General features: G+C 34.5%; 2 protein-coding genes and 1 non-coding gene across 3 annotated transcripts; all 3 read right to left on the reverse strand.

Moving 5' to 3' along the window:
• Positions 1-2,135: 2,135 nt before the first annotated feature.
• On the reverse strand, positions 2,136-2,208 carry TRNAA-AGC (transfer RNA alanine (anticodon AGC)). Its single transcript has one exon. It is a non-coding gene; the product is annotated as a tRNA-Ala (tRNA).
• Positions 2,209-3,405: 1,197 nt separating this feature from the next.
• Positions 3,406-4,004, reverse strand: LOC139850311 (histone H2A.6-like). The gene is made up of 2 exons (XM_071839895.1): positions 3,761-4,004; positions 3,406-3,630 (listed from the first exon to the last, which is right to left on the reverse strand). The coding sequence occupies exons 1-2, from the start codon at positions 3,947-3,949 to the stop codon at positions 3,415-3,417; spliced, it is 405 nt and encodes a 134-aa protein (XP_071695996.1). The 5' UTR covers positions 3,950-4,004; the 3' UTR covers positions 3,406-3,414.
• A 2,157-nt stretch (positions 4,005-6,161) lies between these two features.
• Positions 6,162-13,196, reverse strand: LOC139846766 (large ribosomal subunit protein uL2-like). The gene is made up of 6 exons (XM_071836280.1): positions 12,988-13,196; positions 12,457-12,743; positions 10,722-12,152; positions 9,815-10,325; positions 7,583-8,143; positions 6,162-6,713 (listed from the first exon to the last, which is right to left on the reverse strand). The coding sequence occupies exons 5-6, from the start codon at positions 8,020-8,022 to the stop codon at positions 6,374-6,376; spliced, it is 780 nt and encodes a 259-aa protein (XP_071692381.1). The 5' UTR covers positions 8,023-8,143; positions 9,815-10,325; positions 10,722-12,152; positions 12,457-12,743; positions 12,988-13,196; the 3' UTR covers positions 6,162-6,373.
• Positions 13,197-17,549: the final 4,353 nt, after the last annotated feature.

Below are 17,549 nucleotides of genomic sequence, written 5' to 3' on the forward strand. Positions count from 1 at the left end.
CATTCTTACATGGTAACCTTGATGAAGATATCTATATGAGGCAACCCGAGGGCTTTGAGGTAAAGGGTAAAGAGAAGTGGGTTTGTAAGCTAAAGAAAAGTTTGTATGGATTGAAGCAAGCACCTCGGCAATGGTACTTGAAGTTCGATGATTTTATGAAGAAGATTGGTTTCTTAAGATGTGAAGCAGATCACTGTTGCTACTTGAAGAAACTCAAGTCTTCTTATATAATCTTATTGTTGTATGTTGATGACATGTTACTTGCAGGTTCCAACATGTCCGAAATCAACAAGTTGAAAGGATTACTTTCCCATGAGTTCGAGATGAAAGATCTTGGTGGTGCTAGGCAAATACTTGCCATGAGTATTGTGCGTGATCGTGTGAAGGGTACTCTATACTTGTCTCAATCCAAATATATTGAGAAAGTTGTAGAGAGGTTTAACATGAAAAATTCAAAGGCTCGTTCTATGCCTTTGAGTAGCACGATAAAGCTATCGAAAAGTCAATCACCTAAAACGGAAGAAGACAAAATGGAGATGAAAAAGGTTCCATATGCATCGGCCGTGGGTAGTGTTATGTATGCCATGGTTTGTACAAGACCCGATATTGCTCACGCAGTGGGAGTTGTAAGTCGTTATATGTCTAATCCGGGGAAAGAGCATTGGGAAGCGATTAAATGGTTACTTCGTTATTTGAAAGGTACTTCTAATATGGGATTGTGCTTCTCTAAAAGCAATGTCATACTTAGAGGTTATGCGGATGCTAATTTGGGTGGATGTGACGATTCGGGGAAAAGCACTACGGGTTATGTTTTCACAATAGGGAAGACGGCGGTTAGTTGGATGTCTCAACTACAAAAGAGTGTTGCTTTATCAACCACCGAAGCCGAATATATGGCTATTGCAGAAGCTTCTAAAGAGCTTGTTTGGTTGAAAAACTTCTTAGGTGAGTTGGGTAAAAGACAAGACTATTGCGTCTTGAATTGTGATAATCAAAGTGCGGTTCATCTTGGAAAGAATCCGGTGTTTCATAATCGTACGAAACACATCAATATAAGGTATCATTTTATTCGACAACATATAAATGATGGTACTTTATTATTGGAGAAAATCCTTGGTACGAAGAATCCTGCTGATATGTTTACTAAGGTTGTTACGACAGAGAAATTGAGGTTTTGCATTACCTCAATTGGTCTTCTAATGAATTGATGAAAGAAGATCCCAACTAGAGAATTAGAGAGTTAATGTTTCAATTCTAACAAGTAGTGTTGAAAACCTTGTATCGAAAGTCTGCTCAACCGAAGTATGTGTTGAGTGTGCGTGTCCCAAATGGAGTTTGGCGGTATAATGGTGGTTTAACGTTCTTGGTTAGAACGTTGATATTTTGAGTTGACGAAGGTTGGGTTTGTTCAAAGTCTCCAAGTGGGAGATTGTTGGAGATATGGAGAACTTTAAACAATTAGAGGGAAGATTCCAGGAAACTCACACTAAGCTTCCACGAAGTTGTTAGGAAACTCACATGTAGCTTCCACGAAGTTGTCAGGAAACTCACATGTAGCCTCCATGAAGCTGTCAGGAAACTCACATGAAACTTCAAGGAATTGTTTTTAGCTTACTCCTTAAACCATTCTATAAATAGACCCTCTTGTAACTCATTGTAAACACACCACAAATATTCAGTAAATACATTCTCAAGTTGGTCCGTGGACTAAAGCAATCACAACGATTGCATATAACCACGTTATCTCTTGTGTCGATTTACATTTCTTGCATTTATAATCTTTCGTTAATTAAGTGGGTTAGTAATCTTGTAGAATTACTATCGGTGAGTGATCTTGTTGAATCACTTGCGTTGTTTTGAGTCCTATATCCTTACATGGCTTACAAAGTAACAATAGTGTACCGCCATAGAAAATCTCTAATGTGTGCGCTATTTTAATGCAACAAAATGCCTTGTTTTAGTGGTAAACGAATTTTTTTTTTTTTTAGTACGCCCGCATCAAAAGAACTCGTTACAATGTGTTGCATTAAATCGTTTATAATAGATTTAAAAAACACAATAAGATATCTTTTGTATATAATTTAAGAATGAGTGAGTATTCTGCAACCAAAGAAACAAAAAAGTAACAAATCAAATGGAGATGCGGGGTATCGATCCCCGTACCTCTCGCATGCTAAGCGAGCGCTCTACCATCTGAGCTACATCCCCTATTGATGTTTGTGGTTATCCGAAATAATATATTTACAATTTAAAGCACATAGCTACCCAATACACCACTAAAGTCTGATTACTATTACTATAGTTATTATAGTGATTTAGGTTATAAGCACGATGCAAAGAGTAGCTTAACAAAGTATTCATGACCACCACCCACTCACCATCTACGTGCTTTCATTGGTGAGATACATGTGAACGAAGCTCTCTTTTGATAAGATTTTTGACGAAAAAGACACTTTCTAGCTCACTTTGAAACTCTCTACTAATAACACCAACATACATAAGCCAATACACAAATGATATATTTCGGTTGAGACACTCACACCAGTGCTTTACTCTTGCAGATTATCAATTTATTTGTATGTTACAACATACATTCACAATTGAAATCTGCCATCAGTTCCACATTATAACTGATTGTCATACCAGATAAGGCTGGAACCACATTCTATAGAGAAACTGAGCTTTTGAATATAAACCTTTAATGTGACTGCCCTTTGGATGGGTCAAGCAATCATGTTCTCACCCGTCTCTAGACGTAACATGTCCAACTACCATTTTTTTAGAATTAAGATCTAACGCGAAACAAGGAGAGATCAGACAAAACCATCCATTGTAAAGTAGTTTTACACAATACATGTATATTTCAGTATATAAAGCCATAAAGGGATACTTTTCAGTCTTATGCAGTTCTGCGCCTAAGGTTCTTATTGATGATTGATAAATCTCAGTTACATAGATAGAATCCAAAATGGCTCATTGTTAAATAATTATCCAGATCAAAGAAACATAACTTCTGCAGCTAATTAGTAACCAACCATTCAAATCTATAAGAAGATCCGAAAATGACAGCATTTTACTACGAATTAGTAACCAACCATTCAGAAAATGTCAGCATTTTACTATATCAAATCTATAAGAAGATCCGAAAGAATCCAATTCAATACAGCATCAAAACTATGCAAAGGATCACATTAGACAATTTTAATCTAGCAAGAACAATAGACGTTGAAAAATATAACCATATTCACTAAAATTTTAGAAATAAAAATACAGAGTAATATCTAACAGAAACCCGATCCTAAATCTAAAACCCTAACCGCCACAAAACGGCAACTTGAAACCCTGATCCCCCTACCGCCACAAACTGACATCATTTTGCAACAAATTACATTTATCAGTCTTCTTTAAAATTCTCTAATCATCATCATCAGCAGATGGCTTTGATGAACCTGCAGCCTTCTTTGGTAACAACAGGTTATGGATGTTAGGCATTACACCGCCATTGGCAATTGTGACGTCACCAAGAAGCTTGCTCAATTCCTCATCGTTCCTAACCGCCAATTGAATGTGTCTGGGTACAATTCGAGTCTTCTTGTTATCTCTTGCAGCGTTTCCAGCCAATTCAAGCACCTAATTAAAGGATATCATCAATTACGAAATTAGTAAAAAAGACACAAATTTAACGAAACCCTAGATTTCTAAATCACATGACCAGAAAAACATACACAGAAAAGTAAATGATATAATCGATGGAACTTACTTCGGCGGCGAGGTATTCGAGGACGGCCGCGAGATAAACCGGAGCTCCGGCACCAACACGTTCGGCATATTTACCGGCCTTCAAAAAACGAGCAATACGACCAACTGGAAATTGAAGACCGGCTTTGCTACTTCTCGAAGTGGCTTTCTTTGAGACTCCAGATCCTAGGGTTTTGCCACGTCCGGCCATTGATTCCGGTGAAGAAAATATAAAGTGACTGAGGAATTGATGAATGTGATTTAATGAAGAGGGAAAGCTGGTCTGGGAATAATTTAGACGGTGTGTTTTTATATACACACAAGTTTAGACGGATTATTATCCACCAATAAGAATGGAGTGCACGGATCGTGAAATTTGGCCGTTGGATTAAATCAGATCCGGGGATGAGATCTGTTTCTTTTTTTATCATTTCAATTGTAGTCTTGACTTATGTAGACCCATAACTGTATTTTATTTTAAGCCCAACCAAGTTTTACTAGACTTTTATATGGGCCAACTAGGCCCAACTTTTCATGTACCCATTACATATTGGGAAATTGATCAAAATGCCCCCTGATATGCTTAATGGTAAGTCTATAAAAATTTTAAAATTACAAAAATGTCCCCGCACCAAGCACCACGCATCGTGTTAGGCGTGTGATACGAGTTGCGTATAACCTTAGACAAAATGAATCAATTACATTACACCAATTAGTAGCTTTTAAAAGGCTTGGAATTTTTTAATGGCATCAACATGAACAAGGCAGTAGCTTGGCACCCCATCGTGGAAAAGTTAAAAATAGACTTTCGGATTTGAATGGAATGTTAAGTCAATATCGTTTGGAGGATAATCAACACTGGTGAAATTTATCCTTAGCAGCCTCCCATTATACTTCTTTTCTTTATTTCGTGCCCAACTTATATGTTCAAACTTCTTGAATCCTTAAGGTGTTGTATCTTTTAGGGTGGAAAGGATTCGGGAAAATAACTTTGTTGGGTGAAACGGAATCGCATTTTGTTACCTTACTATAAGGGTGGGCCTAATATCAGGTCTTTACGAGCAAACAATTGTCAAATCTATGCAATTGATTGCGGCGTTTTAAAAATAACAATAACGTTATTTGGGTTAAAATAATAACTACCACCGACGGGGAGGGGGTCTCTTTACGTCTAACAATGCAGGTATGTCAAAGGAAGATCAACCTGGAATGAAATCACCAAGGCTGGAAGGGATGTTGACACATTCGGATCAACGTTTACCACATCCTTTTCAAGACTAATCGGAGATGGTAGGAACACCAAATTATGGCAAGATGTATGGAATGGAAACTTAAGCTTACAAAATGACTTCAAAAGACTATTCAACTTAGAAGCACACATCAAATGAATGGTGTCGAAAAGGATCAAACAATCTCAATCAAGCACCGGTAGTGCGGGAATTTGAGACTGGTCTCGATCTCCAAGAGGTCGTGCACTAGATGAACTCGAAGAACTTAACAGGCTGATTCATGGGTTTGGTTTTGCATCGCGGAGATGACTTGTGGTAATGGAACATGAATGTGAGTGGTAGAATTTCATTAAGGATCATTAACAATCACAAGCATGGTAAGGATCATTAACAATCACTAGAGCACTATTAAGGATCATTAACAATCACAACCTTGCTAGTTCCATTTCAAACATGGAAGCCATTCATAAAACATAACTTTTACAAAAGATAGACATTTTGTGTGGAGGGCAAAACTTGGATGACTCCCAACAAAGTTAAGCTAGAGAAACACGATTGATCACGACACGGTTTATATCTATAACAACCATATCAAAACCGTGAACCACATTTTTGATTCAATGTAATTTCACATCAAACATTTGGGGCTGCTATTAAAATGGTCTAAAAGCACACTTCATACAATGCATTGACGAAGCTTACTTGGACTCTAGGCATAGCAGGTTGTTCAATAGGTAAAAGCATTTGGTTCAATAGGTAAAAGCATTTGGCAAGCCACAAAATGGGTTTGTGGCTACGGTTGTGAAAATTGTTGAAACCGCAAAGTATTTATTAAAAAGAAATGGTGTACTTCGGTAATCTTTGTCCGATAGTCAAGTCAAAAGCTTCGGATGGATATCAAAACGGCTCAAAAAAGCTTGGCTAGAATAGTACCAAGGGTTAATCGACCTCGGATATTACATCTCACCTTCAAATCAAAGTGTTGGAATAGGCAGACTTTAACACACATTCATTCATCCTAATTCTTCCTACTATTTGTCGGTTGATATAGATATAATCTCTGTAGTATCGAGTTCTATCGGGTTGGTAGACACCAAGTAATGTTTACACATGTAAATACCATAAGTTATATTAATTAAATTAATACGGAGTAATATCTTTTTGAGAAAAAAAAATTCTGCTTAGATTTGATGCAAATGTATATCGATAAATAAAATGTAGCTACCATAACTCTAACTGAAAAACAAGAATCTGTAAACAAACATAACAAACTTTCAATGATAGTTCAACAATCTGTAAATTACCCTCAAAAGTCAGACTTTCAACCAAAACTGAACTATGATAATTTAGCAAACCATCAATGTAGTAATTAATTAACATAAAACCCATTAATCCATTCAAATCCACTACTTATCGGCCTTGGCAGCAGTAGCAGCAGCTTGACCTCTGAGACGACCCGTCCTTCTGGCAGCAATAAGACCAACCTTTTGACCAGGTGGTGCATCACGACGAACAGTACTGGCGTGACCAATATGTTGATGGTTACCACCACCATGGGGATGCTCCACTGGGTTCATAGCAACACCACGAACCTTAGGCCAGCAGTTTCTCTTCACTCTGAACTTGTGGTAAGCATTACCAGCTTTGAGCATAGGCTTCTCAGTACGACCCCCTCCTGCAACCTGACCAATCATAGCTCTGCATCCACTGGGAACGATTTTCTTGGCACCAGATGGAAGCTTGACCCTATAAATTCAACGTAAAGAGTCAAACAAATACCTTGATATTGGGCAGTGAATGAAAAATGAAAACGGAATTTTCTGCATACATAACTGGCAACATTTTTTACAATAACGGCCACTAAGTTACTGCATCTTCATAAACGGCACTTTCCTATAGTAGTGTTTGGACATGTCTAATTTCAAAAGTGTATGCAACAGAATTATAATGATTTGCTATTCAACTAAAATAATAAAAACAAATGTGAATATCATCTCAAGAAGTTGTAGCATAGACTGTGCATGATATACACACTTTAAAATGAAGCTTGAAATTACCTTGCACCTACTTTTAATCAACTCGATATCCCAACACATTCTGCTAATATCACAACAATCTAGATACGAAGTGGCAATATCTTCTATATAATCACTTTCCACATTTTCTAAAACATCTAAATCACATATAAAATCTAAAACTCCACCTCTAAATCAATAATTAAAGATAGTGAAAGAAATAAAAAAGATAAAAGGCCAGAAACACACTCCAATTGTTTCACTATTTTCAATGGAACTTTGAGAAGAAATCCAGTTTCATCTATATATAGAAAGGAACACTATTTATTCTCTAAAAGACTAGAAAACATAATCAATACTATTATTATGTATAGTTATCATTTATTATGAATATAAATAAAAATTCAATATTGTTTAATTTGTAAAAACTAGAATTATTGCTTATAAACTATTATCAAACAAATTAATGTCAGCAAAATACATCAAGCAACCAAATTGGCTTCATACAAGCCGTACTATGCTAATACAATTGGCATAATTGTCATCAATCTTCAAAACAATAAATTAGAAACAATATATCAGAATGAAATGAAGTTATACCTAGAAGTGCCGTTATCAGGATTATGACTAATAACAATCGCATAATCACCCGAAGCTCGTGCAAATGAACCACGGTCACCAACATGATGTTCAACATTGCAAACAACTGCACCTTCAGGAATAGATCTAAGCGGAAGAACATTTCCTACCATTAAATTAGCTTTCTTACCACAGAACACAAACTGTCCAGTATACATTCCTTCAGCTGCAACAAAAAGCTCTTTCTGATGCTTATACCGGAACGGATGACGGAACGTGACGCGAGCTAACGGCGCACCGCGACCTGGATCGTGAATGATTTCGGTGATTACTCCTTTTAGGTAACCGTTTCGTTCGCCGAAATCGAGACTGCGGAACCTCGCCGGACCTTTGCGGTGGTGTGTGTGTGATTTGAAGATGGATCCAGCTCCCTTACGCTGTCCTCTGATTACACGTCCCATTGCTGTTTCGCTCTCTAGGGTTTGGGGACGACGGCGGTGTTAATGAGAATGATGATAGTGATATAGGGTTTATTTGGGCTGTTAAGTGGGCTCTTGAATGGGCCTTCTGTTAGAATGCTAACTGCCCAGTGAAAAACAACCAGAATTAAGATCACGATTGTGACGGCCCAAACGATGATAAGAAGGCTTTAAGCCTTTAACCCAATTAGAGATAGCTACCCTACCCGTATAAACATTAGAAATTGAATACTATGAGTGTGCTCACTAGCTTATGGTAACTTAAGCGAGTTAATGCTCATATTTTTCATAAACTCAAGCTAGTAGTATTGTTTAGTAGGAGTTTATAAAGAGCTTATTAAAAATATAAGCTCCTTGAAATAACGTATAAAAATAAGCTAGAGCTTATCAAAGGAGAAATTACATCATTATCTCTTATATCATTCTATAACATTAACTTTTTGTCCTTAATGTTACTTAACATAAATAAATTTCATCTAGTTTATTAAACACTTATAAAATATAAGCTCCAGTTTCTAATTTAAAAAATAAGCTTCAGCTTCTGCTACTAGCTAGTTTCATCCAAATACACCTTACGTATTAATGCAGTCAAAGAAGAAATCCCACTAACTATATCCTTTGATATTGGGAACAGCTGATAAAATTAAAAAGAAAAAAAAAAAAACAACCGATAAAATTTAAATAAAAAAACATGCTTGTCTTTGTTAAAACTAACCAAGCAACCACGATAATAAATTAATAATACATATATCGGCGAATACGACGATTTTCGACGTTCTCCCAAAAATCTTCGAAGGACATTAATTCGGTTTGGTCAATATTACGGGTTTTCATTGTAGCTTTGTTCGTTGGTTTTGCTAGCCCTGTTAACATTTGTCCACCATGTAGGTGAATAGTTGTGTTAGGCTTAGCTTGATATTTGTTTGATTTCATGTTTATTGTGATGTGATGTGATAGTTAACTTTGGCTAGTTCTATTTCTGTTTGTATTGATCATTTCCGTTTATTTATACTCGTATTATTGTTTTTTTAGAGGAAAAAAAGTAAATAAAGAAAGTTATATTAATTTTGTTGCATAAATGAGAAGAAATTAGATGTTGGTTGGTCCAACATACAGGAAATACAAATAAAAATGAGTGGGATGCAGTATGTTAATTGATCCATTCATCTTCCACTTTTTGCCCATAGCATCTGTACTAATGCATGATAATTCTATTATACCCAAATCATCCTAAACATACCTACCATAATAGTACAAAAGAATGTTAACATTTACAAATCCAAAAACAAGACACGTAGTAACTAGTAAGACACTAGATATAGCGGGCGTTTGTTCCACAATTAACATGACATGTCAACACAAACGCCCCCACAATTTCGGCCATAGTTAAAAACTTACCTGTATGTTATCAAAGCTAGTAGAGTATATTGATTAGAAATTACTTTGAAACTAATTGATCTTTACTCAGACCCATCAAAACTAGACATGAGTAATCGATTTAGAGACATTTTAAACAAGTCAGCCAAAAATATGGCAATGTTTTCGGCTTTAAGTGTGTCAAACACTTCAGACAGGACCAACAAACAAACATATTTCACTCAGGCACAATGCTACTCATCAATAATAATAGGGTAGTGATTCGTACACCACCTGTTTTTAGCCGTACACCACCAAAAGTGTTTTACAGTATTGTACTGTACAACATTGTAAAGCACGTTTGGTGGTGTGCAACTAAAAACAGGTGGTGTACGAATCAACAACCATAATAATATACCTGTGAGGTATTAGAGCTCGAATGCCACATTCCATGATCTCAAATACTCCGAAAACACAAGAATACCAGCCTAAATGTAGCACGAGCCCACGTTCAAATCACCATTCAATGCTATTTATCTTTTTTTTTTTTTTTTTTTTTGTCTAAAAAATCCCAGATATATACATCCAATTTTTTTAGAATGGCAGTATCGGCATCACTCGGAGAGGACTTAACCACCTTCGCGATCATATGCCACCCACACACATGTTAGGAGGAAACTCCTCACACACCATCCCGCAATGCGTACCCCGTGTGCTTTGGATTAACCTCAGTGGCTTAGGGGTCATGCACCTTGTCACCACAACGGAATCCTAGAGAGAACCTCCCCGTGAGATTCGAACCCGCGCCGATTATTTCATGGACGTGGACCCGTCTCAACACAAGGCTTCATACCGTTCGGGCAACGCCTACTTAGTATATATATATACATCCATTTTGGTCATTCAAAGACTGAGATTCTCCATTCCAACTGCACGAAGCAATCACATTCAATAAGATGGGATGAAATGCTACATCTAAACATGTTTGTTCATACACTTTGATTTTCTTGATGAGCTGGCATGTTTTGGTATTATACAAATAAATGCATCCATCAGAGGAACCAGAGGCCAGTTTTTTCCCATCTGGACTGAAATCGCACTTGATAGGAAACCCAGACACGCAATGGCTTTGATATCTCTTATATTTATCGAGCCTAAATGGCCGTTTAGATGAAAAGATTGCTATGTAGTTTCCGTTAGATTGTGCCACAAAAGATGTATCGTGCGGATGATGTCGTATACACGGGCAAGTATAAGCTTCAATATAGTCAATTTACCTGATATACTAACTAATATGGGTTGAGGGGGTAAAATAGTCAATTTACCTGGTTTGATAGAGGAACTTGTCGGGAGACATCCCACACAATAATTGAATTCTCGCTGATATTGCTTTTTGATTCATCAGAAGAAGAAATAAACTGTCGAGTATCGTTTGTAAATTCCAAATCAAGAAACGGACCAAGACCTCGAAAATACCGATTCACTGCAGTTCCAGTTCTAATATCCCATAACTGAACAATGCCTTATGATCCACCGGATAAAAAGAGGTTGGAATTATTAGGATGAAATTTGACAGATCCAACAATTTGATCCTCCTTAAACACGTTAGTTTCTAACCCTTTTTCAACATCGATTAATCTTGAGGAACAATCGTATCCACAAGAGAGTAATGAAATAAGCTGTTCTGACTGCTGCAGTATGAAAGTTGAACACCCTTGCTTTTTTCTCTTTCGAGCTCCATACGTTCCACACGTAAATGGAAGAATCCATACCAGCAGATGCAAGAAGATGAACAAACGAATTTGAAAATTCCAGTGCCATTAGTAAAGAAAACGAACAAACGAATACACAAGATATTACTTTAAAAGATATTCAGTAACAGAATGCACGAGAGTTGCAAGATGGGCAAAAGCGAATGTTAGCTGTCAGCAAAAGTTATTATTTAGTAAGGCTCAAAACGAGCCACATCAGATGACAGCAAACACTACTTTGTCCTATTTTTTTACAGTAAACTAATGTGTTAATTATGACTGCAGAGATGGTGTCTTCACAATAAAATCTTTAAATAAACATAATTTGGGAGATTGCATGCACTGTATAAAAAAATTGGAAAATTTCAACCCATTTGACCCTTTCCCGGATTAGCTAGACTAATGACCCTGTACAAAATACCAAAACTTAGGAACCTGACTTCATTAGGTCCTACAGGCTAAACATGTATCAGAACAATCTGATATGCTATGGCTTCTTTAGCTTTGCACATTTACTAAAGTCTGCTAAGTTCCGCAACTTCGATGCTATTTTTAAGATCGCTAGAGTATCTTAATGTGAATGGATTTGAAATACCACTAATATGCATAACCAAGTCTTGGTCAAAAGATGGACTTCAACAATACTCTGACTCAAACTTAACCTCCCACGCACAATAAAGGAGCATCTAAAGCACCCACCTTAAATAATCCTGAGATACTATTTCATTTATCTGACCTCTATGAAGTACTATCTCACTTATAGGTGGTGCTACATACATCATTGATGCATCAAATAAGGAGAAAAAAAAAGTAGAAATCAGTAATCAAGACAAAACTTACGATGTGTTTTTGACCATTTTATCGCATTAACAGCCTTATTATGCCCAATAAGATTTGTGGATATCCTCTCAGGTACGCAGCCAGAATTCTTATAGCCATCTGTCCGATTCCTCAACAATGACAGATTGTCTTTTCTTATGTACAACTCAGAAATACTTCCTTGAACTGTGAATAAAAACGATCTCATTTCGTCAAAAGAAGTACGCCATGAAATACAACTTCAAAAATTGGTGACAATAATCATATAGTAGAGTTCATATGTATTCTGCTCTATCATAGTAAAAAATAAAAATAAAAAAATAAATAGGTATAGAGACACTTGACATTTAACAAGACAGGCATAACCAAGATTCATCCTTTTATTTTCCTAAGTGTTCAACAGATGTAAAAACTACAATCCAAGCATGTCATAAATCAACTGTTATCAAACATTCAAACAAACAATAACACACACGTCCAGAAAACAAACCAGATGAACTAGCTGAAGAAGTTGGGGGTTCTGCAATGGAAGTTTGAGGAGCTGAAGCCACGAGTACCCGTTCTCGCTTCGATATGTATCTGCCTGCATTAGGAACTTCATCTAAAAAAATTCGTGATTAGTCAAGAGTAGCAACAGGCAAAATTCTGCTAACTGTAAGCGGAGAATTCAGGTTTGGCCCGTTTTAAAGGTGAAGAGGCATGTTTTTCGTGTTCATCATCCTCATCGTCTGCAGTAGTGGCATAAGCATTGCAAAGCAGATCCATAATGAGTTAAAACTATACATGTGTAAACAATAGAAATTAATCAGAATTGAACATGTATATATAAAATTATAAACTGTCTATATACGAATTATTTTGCTACCACCAAATTACTACATACCAGAACTTAAAAAAATAAATAAATAAATAAATTGTGGATCATTATGCAAAACAATAAACTAAATAAAATAAAAATGCAATTGTGTATTACAGTACTACAGACGTATATACTCTAATTAGTAACAGAATGATGAATTACGGTCCAAGTATAAACATCTGAGGTGAATGAGCATATGGAACGCATAATTTCAAATTCAATCGGAAACTGTGTATATACAACTCACAAATTGGCTTATTTAGGTTTTGAGGTAGTATAAAAAATTGTAATAGAATGGTTATGACATAAATAAATAAATGAAAAGAGAGTGGATGTTATTTGAATTCGGTATATTTTTCTAATAACGATCAGTTGGATGACGTCACGTTGCACCGGAGATAGCAGTCGGCTATCGGAGTCCCTTCACAAATTCAGAGGTAATAAAGCATCTAGTTCTAGCTAATCATTGACAGAATTAATCATTTTGGGCTATAATATGGGCTTTGTACAGTATTGGGTTGGGTTTTAATGTCCAAACATGAACTATTTTTATTTTTATTCCCGGAAAAGTAAAATAGCGATTAAAAGAATAAATGATCCTTAAACCAAGTATTATACGGCGCAAGGTTACAAAATTCGTTATTCGGAGATTAATTGGTCGGGACTTTTGAAAGATTAATCGACAATTCGAGGATTAATCGGAGACTAATCGGATTGTATTGTATACATTTTAATATTAAATTTTAAAAATTATGTGTATATATAGAAAAAAAACCATAAATATAAAAATAAATTTTAACATAATTGTCTAAAATTGTCCATTTTGCTCCAAAACTATAAAGTTCTAGTTTAAATTCATGTTAAAATGTTAACCATTTTTTACTTTGACCGATTTTGGTTACCAAATTCGGTTTTGCCCCATCGATTGACGTTGACTGTTTAATTAAACGGTCTTTTGGATATCGGAACAGATTACTCTTAAAAATGATTAATCGAAGATTAATCGGCGAGTAATCGAGTTTTTTACAACACTATACGGAGTATAGGTTTGGCAAAGTAAATGAAATGTTTTTATACTCAATGTACTTAGAGATAACGAGTATTTTATTTTAATATACGCGATATAACTAAATTATTTAATAACTAATGTAAGCCATTTATTAGTTATCTAAAATGTATTACTAGTAAAATTTGAACTTCGTGAAATATGAGGGAAATCACATACCACTAGGTTGTGTTGTGATGATTTGTTGTATGATAGGATGTGTGAACATCTAAAATTAATTTTTTTTTGCTCGGTTGGTTCCTATATTATACTTCATATTGCTAACATTGTCCTTTGATTTTTTATTTTTGCCTTTAGAATCCTTTATTTTTAAAATTTTGAAATCAACATCCCTCCGTCTAAAATTTATTAAAAGTGTCCTTAAATCTTTGACATGTGCCTTGCATGTTGCATGTGAGGGTAAAATCGTCTTTACCTCTTCATCTGAATCTGAAATTTGCTCTTCCCCAAAATTACAAACCTTAATTTTCATATCTTTTCTCCAAATCAATAACACCTTAAAATCAAACCTAGTTAACAAGAAGAATTCATCATCAAAACCAAGTGAACGAGAAATTCAAATTATATGTACAAAAATAATTAATAACCTCAAACTAATAAATTAATGAAAATATAGGCTTTCTGGGGAAAAAAATCAAACAATAATATGAATATAATATGAATATGAATATGAATAAATCAAACAATACTCTCTATCATGTTCACTCTTTGTCTACATCTCACATCCTCTATACAACACACATGTGGTATTGTGTTTTGTTGTCGTTGTTGTGGTTTGGCGAAGATGAAGATGAAGGGTAAAGCCTGGAAAAAACTTAGAAAAATGAAAATACACGTCACGTGTTACTCACGTGATGGTATTTAACAGACGATGGTTGGTTGATGAAGGAATGCGGATTGCAAAATTTTGATAATCAAAGGACTATAAAGGGGAAAAAAATAGCCTGAGTGATGTTATTAGCAATATGGAGTATAATAGAGGGACTAACGGAGTAAAAAGTAAAAGTTAATAGTTTACGAATAAAATATGTATTCAATTTTATTATATTAAACTGAATAAATTCTAAAATAATTTTTTAAAGGTTTAGACATTTAAAGGGTAATCGACACATTCTTTTATGGAAAAACATTAAAAAAAATTAATATAAAGGAAATAAAAGTTTGTCTTAGTATTTTAATCTAAAGTAAACCAAAAGCATTAATTTAAATATAAAAATGCGGAAATCCGTATAATAATCACTACTTTATATTGATCAAAATGGTGATGATTGTGCATAGGATAATACGGGGTACTTGAATAATAATTATTTTGATTAATAATATGAAATTTGATTTTTTTTTTTTTTTTTTTCTTCTTCTAAAAGTAGATCCCTACTCTCTGTCCAATTTATGAAATTGTTTGGTCGCACAATGTGGAATTCATAGTTGGACTTTGAAGTCTTCTAAGGCCGGTTCATTTTACTTAATTTACATATAAAAAGGGAAAATAAAAGAAGAGAGAATTCTTTATGTAATTGCATCTACAGTAAGTAAATAATGTGATGAAGTATGTCAACGGATACTCGATCCAGTGGATATTCATCCGATTCACCCGATTATTCGTGGATATGGACGATCTAAATGGATATGGATATGTATGTGGATGAAAAAATTTCATCCATAGATGAACCCGCTTTTACCCGAAATAACTAAATATATAAATTTATCACTCAAATTAGTATCATTTATTATTGATATTTCATTAATTATATTCATATTCATCTTTCTTTATATTTTCTCTAAAAATATAACTTTCTTCTTATATTTTGTTTTGTTTAAATAATCAAATGTATTTATCGTACTTTGGTGGTTCAAATGTGATTCCATGTAACTAAAAGTAAGCAACTTACATGTCGATATCTTTACACGTTTAATAGGTTATCTATTGAATATTTGTTATATAGATTAGTAAAATGTGACTTTCGGTCGCATAAACTATTAAAAATATTAATTTTGATCGTATATAGTGAACCACCGCTTATAATTGTTAAAAATAAAATAAATTTAAACGGATATGGATAATTATCCATTAACCCGCTTCACCCGACGGATATGGATATAGATATGGATGGATGAAAAGTAAAAAAAATAAATGGATACGGATATGGATATGGCCTCACCCGATCTATTGTCATCCCTAGATGAAGATGATGATGAAGACAAACTGATATAATGATGAATCTAATCTGAATTGTTTTTATTGATAGCCCCTAGTTGATTTTTTTTTTTTTTTTTTTTTTTTTACGGCGAAAAAGGAGATATGTATATATATAAAAACTTTCATCAAAAAGATGAAAATTCAACATGGTACAATGAAAGAGGCTTTTAAGCCCTAAAAAATGGAAACCAAATTGAAATTGAAACTACAACAAATGATAGCTTGACGATCCTAACTTCTTAACACATCCAAGGGACCTGGAAAAACCAAACCCACCAAGCCCCTAGTTGATGGGGATAGACTTCAGAAGCGAATCACTCAACAGAATGAATTCCAAGTCTCCATATAATTACTAAACGTAGTTCTCATCATTATAATTTATAATTATAATTTTTAAAAGCAATGAATTATTTTTATTATTAGTAAGGAAGTTTTTTCTTCGCTTTTTCAAACTTTTTAGCTATATCGTAAATAATATATAATAGAGTAAACGAGCAAATAAGTTTGTAAGTTCTTTTCAAAAAATAGTATTTTTATTTATATTCGAACGAGTTATATATTGTAAGTGTTCTCGATCATTTTTCTGACTAATCAATTAATAATGATATAATTAGTGCATAGGTTAATTTTTAATACTGTTACAACTTACAAGTATTCGAATGTGTTTAATTTTTTCTATTTACGTCATTATGTATCAGAGATTTCTTTCATTTATTATTCTTAATTTTCAATAATTCTTAAGCTAAAAAGTTTAAGTTACTACTCCATAATAATATTAATAAATTAATAAAGTAAGAATCGTAGAATTATAATAGGGTCTTGATTTACATACAATTATTTGTCCCATTTGTTCAAATGATATCGAAACGGTGAATCATTGTCTTTTCAATTGCAACAAAGTAAAAATTGTTTGGGAGCTTTTTTTAAAATGGTGGAACATTTCGAGTGATAAACTTCAAGAGTTGGAACCCATTAAAGAAGACTCATGTATTCCCAATTCTACATCGCAAGGCAAATTAGTGTGGGGCGGGGCTAAATGGACATGCTCGTATTGCATTTGGAAGGCTAGAAACAACAACGTTTTCAAGAGGAAAGATTGGAATCCCTCAAACATTTTATCGGAGGTACAATGCTTAAGCTTCGAATGGATCTCTCGGCGGTTAAAGATGGCGAATCTTGAATGACATCAATGGCTAATCAATCCGAGCTTCTTTGTGGCGACAACAAATAGCCGTACGGGAGTTGATTGATTAGTGATTCGTATTAATTTCTTACAATTGTAAATATTAGTTGACGTAAATATTTTAGGTTGTGGCTACTCATTATTGTATAGCTCGTAGGCTCTCAAACTTTGTACTCGTTGGCGTATTTCAATATATACATACTTGCCTTGAAAAAAAAAAAAAAAAAATAGGAGGAATGAAGGGAAGGATACCAAATTCTGGTGTAGACTTTTACATA

The sequence above is a fragment of the Rutidosis leptorrhynchoides genome, chromosome 5 (assembly GCF_046630445.1).
Source record: "Rutidosis leptorrhynchoides isolate AG116_Rl617_1_P2 chromosome 5, CSIRO_AGI_Rlap_v1, whole genome shotgun sequence".
Classification (NCBI taxonomy): domain Eukaryota; kingdom Viridiplantae; phylum Streptophyta; class Magnoliopsida; order Asterales; family Asteraceae; genus Rutidosis; species Rutidosis leptorrhynchoides.

Bases quoted from the DNA above. Each gene is read 5' to 3' on its own strand.
- LOC139846766 (XM_071836280.1), bottom strand. From the start codon at position 8,022: ATGGGACGTGTAATCAGAGGACAGCGTAAGGGAGCTGGATCCATCTTC. The intron at 6,714-7,582 runs GTATAACTTCAT...TTGAATTTATAG, and splicing joins CCTGATAACGGCACTTCTAG to GGTCAAGCTTCCATCTGGTG.
- LOC139850311 (XM_071839895.1), bottom strand. From the start codon at position 3,949: ATGGCCGGACGTGGCAAAACCCTAGGATCTGGAGTCTCAAAGAAAGCC. The intron at 3,631-3,760 runs GTAAGTTCCATC...TCCTTTAATTAG, and splicing joins TCGAATACCTCGCCGCCGAA to GTGCTTGAATTGGCTGGAAA.